The 13619-nt window shown below is 30.7% G+C and overlaps 2 protein-coding genes across 2 annotated transcripts; both read right to left on the bottom strand.

Annotated features, from left to right (window-relative positions):
• Positions 1-2799: 2799 nt before the first annotated feature.
• Positions 2800-7852, bottom strand: LOC106768971 (thioredoxin-like protein AAED1, chloroplastic). The gene is made up of 7 exons (XM_014654392.2): positions 7427-7852; positions 6835-6881; positions 6642-6756; positions 3865-3909; positions 3723-3782; positions 3453-3548; positions 2800-3366 (listed from the first exon to the last, which is right to left on the bottom strand). The coding sequence occupies exons 1-7, from the start codon at positions 7694-7696 to the stop codon at positions 3247-3249; spliced, it is 753 nt and encodes a 250-aa protein (XP_014509878.1). The 5' UTR covers positions 7697-7852; the 3' UTR covers positions 2800-3246.
• Positions 7853-8824: 972 nt separating this feature from the next.
• On the bottom strand, positions 8825-11834 carry LOC106768970 (thioredoxin-like protein AAED1, chloroplastic). The gene is made up of 7 exons (XM_014654391.2): positions 11429-11834; positions 10816-10862; positions 10615-10729; positions 9551-9595; positions 9417-9476; positions 9209-9304; positions 8825-9120 (listed from the first exon to the last, which is right to left on the bottom strand). Exons 1-7 carry the CDS (start codon positions 11696-11698, stop codon positions 9001-9003), a joined length of 753 nt encoding a protein of 250 aa, XP_014509877.1. The 5' UTR covers positions 11699-11834; the 3' UTR covers positions 8825-9000.
• Positions 11835-13619: the final 1785 nt, after the last annotated feature.

Genomic DNA, 13619 nt, shown 5'->3' with positions numbered 1-13619 from the left:
CAACTTTCTATTCTACAATAACATATGAATCTAGCTTCCCTTACCTGGGCTTTTAACAGAACTTAACCCAATTTCAAATTTGCCACCCACCGAATTTCTATGGAAGCCTACAGATCACAAATTGGAATTTAGGAGCAATTCTTAGTGTCTAACTTAAGTCAGAATTTGATGATGGAAGTTTGTAGATACATGCAACAACCCCAATTGCATGATCAATACTCAAATTTCATGAAAGTGAAAGAGGTTTACACTTACCGGTCAATTTGAAGAATTTGATCGGTAGGAGATGAAGTTCTCTGCGTTGCAATCACTAGGGCACCTTCAATTTGCAAGTTCTCTGGATCAAGAAAGCTTAAGATTAGAGAGAAGGCAGATGATGGAAGTGAGGTGTTTCTAGAGAGAGAGTGAAAATGTGAAAATGGCTTGGTGTTTGCAGCATAGATGTTTTTCTAAAAAAAGGGTTCTTACATAAATTATATTATTAAAATATTGTCAAAAGAATATTTTTAAAATATCATTATCATTTAATGTTAAAGCCACACTTTGGATAGTTAATCCACATCCATCTGTTGAGTAAAAAGATTAGAAAGGATTAGAAAAGATGGTCATATCACATTTTCATTTTACAATGTTTTTTTTGTATTTTTATTGTGTCGGTTCATTTTGTTGAGGAAGAGAAATATATTGAATGCAGTAAGAGATGTAGAAGGAGATCTCTTGGATACACCTATTAATAACTAATAGTATTATTAAATTTTTAATTCAACAAATCATTAAAATAATTTTTCAATCAATCATATTTTATTTTGAATTTATTACATCTACCAAAATTTTATTCCAACTAAATAGATTATATTTTCTATTAATTCCAAATTAGTTTTATGTATATAAAATTGATTTTTTTATTCATTTTAATTATAGGGATAAAAGAGTACTATTATATTTTAATCTATTAAAATACTTTTTTTATTCATCACATCCTTCAAATTATTCACAAAATTTCACTTCAAATCTTTTCATCTATTTATTACCTCTTTATTTTTTCAAATCTATTCACTCGCTTTTTCTCAAATCCTCTCAATCCAAACACATCCTTAGAAATTATGATTCCCTTTCATAGTATATAACTTTAAAAAAATATAAAGGAAAATATCCAATATTTTCTTAGACCAACCAATGGAGCTACCCACTAGCACGAAAAAAATTCATAAGAGTAAAATCAAAGTACGTTCCTTCACTATTCTATTAATTAACGGATCTAAAAGTGAAAATATATAAACTTGATCATTGATCATGTTTGCTCCTTAAATAGATTTTACAACCACAAGAACTTATAAGGACATATACCCTCAAAGATAAATTAAAATAAAAAGAACTTAGGCCCAAAATAGTGTACCCATCTTAAAGAAATGTACATGATGTAGACCTAGAATCACACGACAAAGCCATACATATTTGTTAAGAAAGGAGAGTTTAAACTTTCTTAGACTCAAAAAAAGGATTTGTCACGTGTAAAGTTGTCCATTTAGTCAATTCCAAATCTTTACCTACATGAATTAGGTCAAAAAAAGGACTCAAGAGATCCCTAATTGAAAAAGTTTACAAAGTCACAATGATCACAAAACCTTATGGATTAGGGTCAACTCATAAGTATTTTTTAAACATGAAAAAATATTACTATTTTAAATATATTATTAAATGTATTAGCAATAATCAATATGAAAATCAAAACTTAAGCTCTAATCGACATTTGACATAGGGTCATTTGTCCCAATCTTCGTTATCTCAACTTTCTAGACCAATTTATCTCAACCTTTTGTTTGGATTCACTTGTCATGACCTTCATCTCAAGCTGACCTATTTCGATATTCGATTAGGAACGACCTGCCTCGACCAACTGCCTAGACCAACCCCTCACGACCGGTCTCAAATTTTGGCCCTTTAGACCTTTGGTCCAGGATGACCCATTTAAACCTTCGACCTGGGATGGTCTATCCTAACCATTGAGTCAGCTCGTCTCGAGCATCGACATGAATCGACCCATCACAATCTTTGGCCCGGGTCGACACATCTCAACATTCAACCCAAGGAGTCTCGTCTTAATCTTTGGCCAATCTCAACCTTCAACCCAGGTAATCCCATCTCAAGATTCATTGAGTCAGCTCGTCTCGACCATTGATATGAGTCGACCCACCACGATCTTTGGTTCGGGTTGACACATCTTAACATTCAATCCAAGAAGTCTCGTCTTGATCTTCAACCAATCCCAGCCTTCAACCTAAGTAATCCCATCTTAAGATTCTATCTTGACCAGACTTTTAGCCTCGAACAACTTGACTTGACCTTCGACCTAAGCCAACTTATATCGACTTTCAATTAAGGCTGACTTGTCTCAGCATTCGTCCCATGTTGATTCTGTAGTAAAAATGCTTACAAAATCTTGAACCGAATTTTCTGAGACGTGTAGATTCACTGTTCTTAAGGACTTATCCGCGGTGTGTTGTACAAGTCCTCCAGGATACAACAGGAACTTCTCGAAATGTATTCGAGGATGACAGAACTAGCAAGAAGCAAAAAAACTCTGATAGAGTTTATACCAAGATGAAAAGAGAATGAAACTAAGAAGAGAAGAGAATGAGAAAGACTCAACTTGTTTTGTTTTGGAATTGAGGAAGAGTTCTCTATTTATAAAACTAGGAAAGAATAAAATAAATAAAAGAAATTAAAACCAATAAATAACCAATAAATAATTTGACCGTTACAGCACTTAAAAATTTGGTGGTTTGGCAATTAAAGTTTTGAAAGCTGTAATCCAACGTTTTCTTTTACAATAATATAATCATTATTACAAGATATTCATCTAAACCTTTGGTATAAGTCGACTTGAATCTCTCCATAGATAACACTTGGCACGTACCTTTCTCTGTACATCTGTAGCCGTATACCGATTGACAACTTCAATATAACTATTCATAATGATTCAAACATGAACGCATACGTAATTATAATCATCATTTCCAAATCAAGCTTGCACTATAAAATTGAATTCAGTGAACTAAACTATATATAGACAGCATATTTCTAGATTAGATTACAACATTTGTATATGATTTTTTAATCAAATCCACAACTTCCAATATGTTGTTGCCGATATGATTCAAGGATATCTAATCTATACCGAAACAAACCTTCTTAAATTGAACATTTTTACAGTTATGCGAATTTAAAATTCTATAAAATACAGCATTAGGCTACAGGAACTTTGCAGCAGACCTCAAAAACATCATCTAACGGGGCATGATCACCTGTCCCTTCGTCTTTCCTTGCATATAATAGCTCCTTTCCTTTGAACACAAACATTCCTCCCTGACAAAAACAAACACGGATCAATACTATAGGGAAAGCTGGTAGAACTGTTTTTATCACTTTTGTTTCCAGATTAATGTATCAACCTGCTGCAATACACTGCTTATATCATTTGGAGTGGCTCCAATTGTATAGTTCTCCGCAGCTTTCTGCAGAGAATCATATCTTGAAAACACCTTTGCCTGTGTTATAAATTTTAAGGTTAAAAAGGTGTATTAATCAGCAAGCATAATTGTTAATCTCTCTCTCTCTCTCTCTCTCTCTCACTCACACACACACATATATTCTATTTGTATGTTTTTGTTTTTTTTTTTAATTTATTTATAGAGAAGTTAGAGGTCTAAGCTTGAGCTTACACTGGCAGGGTTGAGGAAAGTTCGTGCCAAACCATGGTATAGTTTCAAAACATTATATGCCTGAAAGAAGGGGAAATTAGACAATATTGAACTAAAAGATATGTTGAGTAGGTGAATGTTCAAGTAGCTAACCACATCTTACCTTTCGCTCAGGATCAGCATAAAGGCAATCCATTGGAAATGGTAACTGTCAGTGCAAAGATCAAGATAGAGAGAAAATATCAGTTCTGATATGAAGAACATGTCCATATATACCACTATTAATACAGAGAGGTATGTTTGCATTAAAAGTCTTCAAATTTCACATATACAGAGATGCAAAACTACGCCAGATCAAGATAAAGATGACCATTATACTGCTATCCTCGCGCGAATTTAGGACAAAAATGATGAACCTTCAATGAAATCAATTTAAAATTGAATCACAAACAGCTAAGCCAAAATATACCCAGGACTAATAACTAAAAGTAAACTTCACTGGTATGATACTTGATGAAACCAATGGATACAATTTAGGTAGATTATAAACTGGAGTATGTGCGTATGTGCATTTAAAAACATAACCTGTATTCAAATTCATACAAGAAATAAATGTGAGAGATAAAGTAGAAATATATTACATATATGCTTGATTAAAACAAGAGAAAAATGTAAAATAATTATTTGAATACTTTTATTACTCAGTTATGTTGGTACCTAATTGATTACGTTTATATCTCATAGTTGATTACGATTCTCTGGTACCATATATGTTGCATAATGAACTGTAGAGAATTATGTTTTCATCGTAATTGATTATTTATTTTGCATTTATTAGTTATATTTGTTACTTTTTAGGGAAATAAAAAATTATGGGATTCAAACTTTTCTCCTCCATCATTTTCCTGTAACACAATTTATCTTCTTTTCTTAATCCATTTCTTCTGTCTCCATCCTATTTCTACAATGTTTGAGAGTTATCAAACACGCTATTTTCACACTACTTGATAATAGGTATGACAAATATTAATAGAAATACATTCTTTGAACTCAGCACTTAGTTAAAAATTACAATGTTTTGTGAATCTCGTGCTATTTAATAAACCTCTCATGATATTGTAGTTTTTAATAAATTTTAATCAACTGAGCATATTGAAAATGTGTTGCTAGCACTCGCCCCATAGATATACAACGTATATTAAACCCATTCTCTCAGTTTTATTGTAATACAATATAATCTGTTTTTTTAATGTACTTTTTTTTGTTTACTTTTTTTTACAAAGTAACAAAACAATAATATTGTTTTAATATTAAAATTCATTATACTTACATATTTGAAGTGATTAAATATATTATATTTATTTATATTTATCTTTTATCTTTAATTAGTTTATAAATATTTGAAGTGATTAAACATATTATATATTTATTTTATATTTATCTTTTATTTTTAATTAGTTTATGAATTAATCTCATTGATAGTTTTACTATGTTCAACAGAGTAATGACAAATAACAGTAACATCTTCTTTTACTTTTAAAATATATACACATCCCTTATGTTTATAATAAAATGAGACACATTTACCTCCTTGTGTTTTTTTTAAAAAAAAAGGCATTTACAATTTTAAGCTTTTAAGAAAGGAACAATAACATCCTTATTTTTTTATTTAAATATTGACTAAAACTTATATAAAAAAATATAAAATCAAATATTAAAGTTTTAAAATATAAAAAATAAACACTGTTTTATAAAAAAATTCAATTTAAGAAACATTGTTCTCATATTTAAAGTCTCCTTAGATAAGTTTACATATTATCTCTAACCCAATATATAGAAGAAATTTCATTGCAAGATATAATATTGATTAGAACCGTCAAAATAGATCATAACCTGCAAACTAAGGGTCAGGTTGGGTTTGAAAAACTTAAATTTTTTTTATACGGGTCAGATTTCAACCCAGTTCATTTAAATCCGACTCATGCGGGTTGAACCCGTGGTGGATCGAGTTGGCTCGCCAACTCACTTACCTAATTTTATTTTTTTAATTTATTATTTTATTTATGAAACCCTAAAAAATAAAATACTCTCTCTTCACTCACTCTGTATACAAAAAAGTAACATCTGTTGTCACAAATCACTCTGACGGGACTTGCCCTCATTTACAGTTCTATTACTCTCACTTCTTAACTGAAATTCTTCAAGGAACAAGTAATCTATTTTTGTTTTTGATGACATTTGGATTATATTGTACTTCTTATTATTATTTTGAATTGACTTCAATTTAACATCATTTTTTGGGAGTGAAATTTGTTTAAATTTGAATATAGAAAGTTTGTAATTTTTTTATTTAAAAAAATTGTAATTAAATAGATTAGTGAGTCAACCTGTTTACCTACCTGTTTACCCATCAACCCGTGGTGGGTCGAGTCAAGTTCAGATTTTTCTAGCTCGCTAATAAATGAGCCGGATTGGGTTGGCTCACTAAGTGACCATCCCGTGGTGGATCGGGCCGGGTCGAGCCAGGTTACCCGTTTGACAGCTCTAAATATCACACATATTTAAAAATAAATATTCTAATTCAAATTTTAATAAAGAGGTATGAATGTAATTTAATATTTATGAATATAGTTTCCTAAAAATAAACTTCAAAAGGCACTCATTTAAACTTCTTACAATCTAACTTATTTACAGAACAGCGAAAGATATTTCATTCTAAGTGATTTTTATGATTATCAATGATCTGTCATCCAATCTAAAAACCTTCACCTAAATTAGCATTAGTCGATTCCAAGCTTTTATAGGAATCTATCTCTCCATAGCTAATGTCTCGCCTAAACTAATACGAACCGCAGATTACTTGTATGTCCTATATGTCTAGCTTTGTTTTTAGAGCATACAGGAAAACAGCAAAATGACAAAGGTGGACAGAGAAATTACTCTTTCAGCAAGAAGGCGGGCTTTATTGGGAGTACCAACACCCACGGCAATTAGCTTCACACCAGCTGAATCAAATCTTTCTTTCGATTCTTTCAAGGCCAAAGCCAATTCCCAACTTTTAACAATAACAGACAAGGCATAAATTAGAAATGCTATCTCTCAAACAAATCTTGATTAGCTGAAGATCAGTTACCAGCAAATGCATCCAAAGTGCCTCAATAGTGCCACCACAGCTACTCCCTGCATGAATTAAGACTAATCTAATACAACATACGCAATTAATCTGACATTAGCATAACAAGTTTATATCACAGAAGACAAGTCATATTTTAAAATGGAGAAGAAATCATTATAGACATGATAAATTTCAAAAGATATCTAATTCTCACGGTATTATAATCGACATCGGTATAAATATTTTAATAAATAAAAGTAAGAAAATTATAAAAATGCAACCAAAACCATGTGAAACATCGAAGCAGTGCGTAATGTGAATACCTATCCGAATATCCAATATACAGTAAGCCTAGTATTAGAAGCATATTAATCACCCTAAATGCCAACGGATAATTTCCGTTAGTTCACTTTCATGTTTACTTCACCAAATTAAAACACGCAATAGAAAATATCAGACACATAATGCAAGAACTAATCATACAAAATTAAACTAGTTATTTAGTTAAAACCCCCCGCATAAAGAACAAAACAAACAAGGATGGAGTAATAAAGGGGTGTGATACGGGTAAAGATGAAAACATTTACATATAAATACAAGGCATACTGACCTGGTTCTGGTCCCAGAGATCACTGAACCTTACTGACTCGCCGGAAGCGGTAAAAATGCTAACATCACCGAGAGTTTCCGCTATTTGGGGACTATACTGGGAATTGGAAACCCTTGGAGAAATTATAGAATGTCTGAGGCTGACACTGAGACCATTTGAGCATATGAATTTGGGGGAAGAATTAAAGAGAGTGGCTGCCGGAAAAGCGTGAGAATTTGGGGCTGGAATTGATGGACGGAAAGCAGGTGACAGAGATTGCAGAGTTGCCATAGTTTGCTCGGCGAAGTCTTGGAATTCAATAGCAACTCTAATTCCCACGGTGATGCAAACCGTGGAAGAAGAAGGATGATGTCAACGAACAGAGCCACAGAAATTTCCGTGGCGAGAGCCCTCCACGCACATATCCTAACATCATTTTTGTTAAGATTAATTATAATTTTAGGATTGAAATTTAAAGTAAACTAGTTTAATATTTTTAAAATAATATTAATTTAAAATTATCAAATTATAATAAATTGTAAAACTTTTTAATTTTTAAACGTAATGTTATTTTAGTTAATTTAATTTGTTGAAGCAAGAGCGGCGTCCAAAGAACCTGATGGGTTCGTATATTGTGATACAATAAATACAATGTCAGAGAGTGAAATGGGGTGATGGGTTCATATATTGTGAGACAATATTCAATACAATGCCAAAGAGTGAAGTAATAACTTCTTGAATTTATTCCAAATATATTAATAGGTAGAGGTTTTTGTAGAAATTTATAGGAAAATTAGTACGATTTTGAATCTAGACTCCCTCTCTTCACTTTTTCCCTTCACTTGTAATAGTAATATTTTTATTAGTATTATTATTTAATTATAATATTATTATTACTATTAGTAGTATTAGTATTGATATTATACAAATTTATAAATATACACCCATTTAATTTTTGTTATAAATTTAACTATTCGTAAGGTATTATTAAATATTTAAATATATGCTGTAATAATATTGATTAATAATTTTATTTCAATCAATATAATCAAACTCTTTATTTAAATATTATATTTATAACACTTAAACATAATTATGTGAATAAATTACTTTTTAAATATAATAATAATTAATTAACTTTCCAACACAAGTTGAAAAAAAAAATAATCACCCGAAAAATTCATACACAAAATCAGTTACTGACAAAGTATCTTACATTATTGTAATATAGTCCGTTTAATACAAAATCAACTTAAAGCAATCAAACATTACATTAATAATTAATTATAAAACTTAAATATACTTATATAAATAAATTATTTATTTAAATATATTAATAATTATGTTAATTTTCTGAACATAAATTACAAAAAAAAAAAAAAAGGACCCGTGCATATGCCCGGGTTTCGGACTAGTATATTACAATCACCACTTCTATATCTACTTTTACTACTGAAATTGAGTTTATGTATATATTTGACTTTATAATATGTGTAAATAACGTTTAATCATACCTTACACGCAATATGTTGTCACCGATAACATTCAGGGAAATCTCGTCTACTATTTCCTAAACTATGCAAATTTTTACTTCTTTAGGCAACAGGAGCTTTGCAACAGACATTAAAAACATCATCTAAGGGGGCATGGTCACCTGTCCCTTCGTCTTTCCTCGCATACAGCAGTTCTTTTCCTCTGAACACAAACATCCCTCCCTGACAAAAAGAAAGGATCAGTATTTCAGGGGATACAATATGCATAATATTGCTTTCATCGTTTTTGCTGTCAGATTAATGTATCAACCTGCTGCAACACACCACTTCTATCATCTGGAGTGGCTTCAATTGTATAGTTCTTGACAGCTTTCTGTAGAGCATGAAATCTAGAAAACACCTTTGTCTGTCATATCAAATGTATGGTTAAAAAGTATAATCAGCAGTTCTACATGCATAAATTACAAATGCTTCCAAAAAATAAATGTAACTTTAAAGATGTTAGAGGCTGAGCTTACACTGGCTGGATTGAAGAAAGTTCGGCCAAAACCATAGTAAAGGTTCAAAACATCATATGCCTGAAGGAATGTCAAATTGGTTAATATTCAACTAAAAGATGAGTTATGTGGGTAGCCATCCCAGCATATTTTACCTTGCGATCCGGATCAGCATAAAGAAGATCCATTGGAAATGGTAACTAAAGAAAAAAACAAAAAGACAAAAATATCAGTCCTGATATCACGAACATGTTCATATCAATATTATACAAATTGTTCATTTACATGAAGTCTTCAAAATTCAAACAGAGATTGAAACTCTGTGCCTGGTTAAGATAAAAATTACCATTCCACTGCTAAGCTTGAGTCAATAAGCAACACAAAGGGTGAATCTTCAATAAAACGGATTTAAATTTAAATCACAGACCACTTAATTGAAATACACTCGAGTTTTGAGACTATCAACTGAAAATAAATCTCATTAGAATGATAGATACTTTAAGGGACGACGATAGATACTGTGGGTTTAGATAGGGTAACTATTTTAGTGTCCATAGTTGATAGGTAATACAAACACGGGCATATGATATAAGTCCATCATCTCCATTTTAGTTATATAGAATATACTTTCTTTTAAAATGTCCTTTTTCTACAAACTGGTGAAACAACAATATTATTTTAAATTAACCATGAAAAACCAATAAAACAAAAAACATTAACTCAAAAGTTCAACATCCAACTCAATTACGAAAGATTGAAAGATCTTTCAAATCTTAATTATAAAATATAACAAATATAAACTTATGAGAGTGTGGGTAAAACGGGAGGTTGCCTACTATGATGTCCAAACCCAGACCTTCAAAGTATCACTTAACTAGACTTAACTCTGGGCCGTTTGATAAACAAAACCTCATTCATTGGAAGTACTTTTTATAAGTATCAATTGGGTTTAGGTTAAATTGTCATCCCAAATCCAAAACCTTAACTAAAAATTAGTCTTCGTTGACTTCAAAGTTTACCAGAATCAACCTTTCCTGATCTAATGTCACACCTAAACTAACAAGGGATGTCCTTTACAAAAGGTAATATAACGAACAATGATTGTCAAAAAATAACTCCAACAAATAACCCTAAAACAATGACTTATTTTTGTGTTACTTTCTAAAGCATGGACCTCGGCAGGAAAAGCCATAATGACAAAGGAGGCCTCAGAACTTACTCGATTAGCAAGCATGCGAGCTTTATTGGGAGAACCAATACCCACTGCAATTAGTTTGACACCAGCTGAATCAAACCTTTCTTTGGATTCTTTCAAGGCTGAAGCCAATTCCCAGCTTATAACAAGATTCCACAAGGCATAAATTAGAAGAACTATCACATAAATATGTCTTAATTGATGACTAAACGTGAGATCAGTTACCAACACGGGCATCCAAAGTGCCTCAAGAGTGCCACAACAGCTACTCCCTGAAAGAATTAAGACTAATTTAAGACTAATATAATACAACATACGGAATTAATCTAAAATCAATACAAAAAAGTTTATATTACAGAAGAGAGTTCATATTTTAAAAAGGAGAAGAAATCATTATAGACATGATAAATTTCAAAAGATATCTAATTCTCACAGTATTATAATCGACATTGGTATAAATATTTTAATAAAATAAAAGTAAGAGAATTATAAAAATGCAACCAAAACCATGGAAATATCGATGCAGTGCGTGATATGAAAACCTGTCGGAATATCCAATACACAGTAAGGCTTGCATTAGAAGCATATCAATCACCCTTGCTCATAAAACCAACGGATAATTTCCATTAGTTCACTCCCATGTTGGCTTCATCAAATTAAAACACGCAATAGAAAAGATCAGACACACGATGTAAGAACCAATCAGACCAAATTATACTAGTTATTTAGTTCAAACCCCCACAGAAAGAAAAAAAAAACAAACAAGGATGGAGTAATGAACGGGTGCGAAAGGAGATAAAGATGAAAGCCTTTACAAACAAATAGAAGGTATACTGACCTGGTTCTGGTCCCAGAGATCACTGAACCTTACTGGCTCGCCGGAAGCGGTAAAAATGCTAACGTCACCGAGAGTTTCCGCGATTTGGGAACTATACTCGGAATTAGAAACCCTTGTAGAAATTATGGAGTGTCTGAGGCTGATACTGAGGCCCTTTGAGCCAAGGAATTTGGGGGAAGAATTAAAGGGAGTGGCTGCCGGAAAAGCGTGAGAATTTGGGGCTGGAATTGATGGACGGAAAGCAGGTGACAGAGATTGCAGAGTTGCCATAGTTTGGTTGGCCAGGTTGTGGAATTCAGTAGCAACCCTAATTCACACGGTGGTGCAAACCGTGGAAGAAGATGGATGATATCAATGCACCTAGCCACAGAATTTTCCGTGGCGGGAGCGGCTTGCTTTTCTCCACGCAGATTACATAACATCATTTTTGTTGAGATAAATTATGTTTTTAGGATTGAAATTTAATGTAAACTAGTTTAATGATTTTAAAATAATATTAAGTTAAAATTATCAAATTACAATATATTGTAGAATTTTCTAATTTTTAAATGTAACATTATTCATCGTATTAATATAATTATTTTCGTTAATTTAAACTTTATTATTATCCAAATTTAATATTTCTAGTTTACTCTTAATTATAGTATAAAATTAAAAAATAAAAATAAATTATTGAAATATTTCTGCATAATTATTCATTACATTTTTTTAATCATATTATTAATATTATTTTTTAAAATAAATAAAGATAAGAAATACATTTTTTCACTGGTAAAGTTTATTGAAATTGTAAAATAAATGAAATTATATTCAAAAATAAAATTTTGAAACAAGGAAACTAATTGTATAATTAGTATTATAACAGTTTTTCATAAAATAATTAAATTAGTTATATGATTAGTTATTGTTATTTATCACTTTGGGTTTACATATAATTATTTGATCAAATAAAGTATCTTAAAATATTTAATTAATAATAATATTATGCTTTTAATACAATTGATTATATGAATGATATGAAAAAATACAAAACAAGATACAATTAAGGAAAAGAATAACATGAATATTTTTTATGAATTCAGTTGTTTATGTTTCATAGTATTAACATCATATCTGGTTTTTCGCTTAAAAATTATATATATATATATATATATATATATATATATATATATATATATATATATATATATATATATATGGGTTTGTTAACACACGTAAAGCCTGTTTTTCAGTTGTTACGTTTTACCAATGTATAACGGATTATAGTAGACAAAAATACCCTCATTTATTATGGATTCTAAGTTTTAAGGTCAAGGATATTTAAATAATTTTCATTCTCAAAACTAAAAAAAAGAACCCCCAAACCCTTACTCACCTCCCTCATTCCTCTCAACCCTTTCTCTTTCATCTCTCTCCCTCCAACATTTTCTCTGTCATCTCAACTGTTGCCCCAATTCAAAAAAAAAAAAACTTTTGTCATCAAAGATATTTTCTCTCTCATCTCAAACATTTTCTCTGTCATCACTCCACCATTTTTTTTCTCTCATCTCAACCCAATTGAAGATAGTGGTGGTAATTTGAATCAGGGATATTTTTTAAAAATTGAAAAAGTTTACTCTTTTATAATCATTTTATATTTATTAATTTGTGTAAAATGAATATAAACTTTGTCACTTTATGTTACTCTTTCCAAATCTCAAAGGTAAAAATGATTTTACTGCATTTTATCTTGCACAGTGGTTAAAGTTTATTCTAAACGCATGTAGAAGTTGATTCACTCGTAAAAAAAGGACATAAGGAAATTAAAGAAATAGGCATAGAAGAGCTCCCTAGGAGTAAAATTATTTCAATTCTAGGTTGTAATCTTACATCATGTATCCCATACCAATAGAAAAAGGAAAAAGAAACACTTTGTGTAAAGGGAAAAGGACAATAGAGGGAAATATCTTGTTCTTTAAAAATATAATGAAATGTGGTGTAGATGTGTAAATAATATATGAAAATTTAATTGATTTATGAAGGTTTTATTTACATGATTTAATTTAAAAATGAAATTTAATAATAATAAGAAGGGAAAATATATAACACATCTTCCAAATGAACGAACAGAGCAAGAGCAACAAATTACAATGTCACGGGTTGTTGTGTGTGGCTGAGGGAGAGTATGGAGACGAGAGAGAAACAAATTGGA

The sequence above is a fragment of the Vigna radiata genome, chromosome 7 (genome assembly GCF_000741045.1).
Source record: "Vigna radiata var. radiata cultivar VC1973A chromosome 7, Vradiata_ver6, whole genome shotgun sequence".
Classification (NCBI taxonomy): Eukaryota; Viridiplantae; Streptophyta; class Magnoliopsida; order Fabales; family Fabaceae; genus Vigna; species Vigna radiata.
Note: the sequence above shows the minus strand (reverse complement) of the source record. Positions and strands in the feature narration are given on the sequence as shown.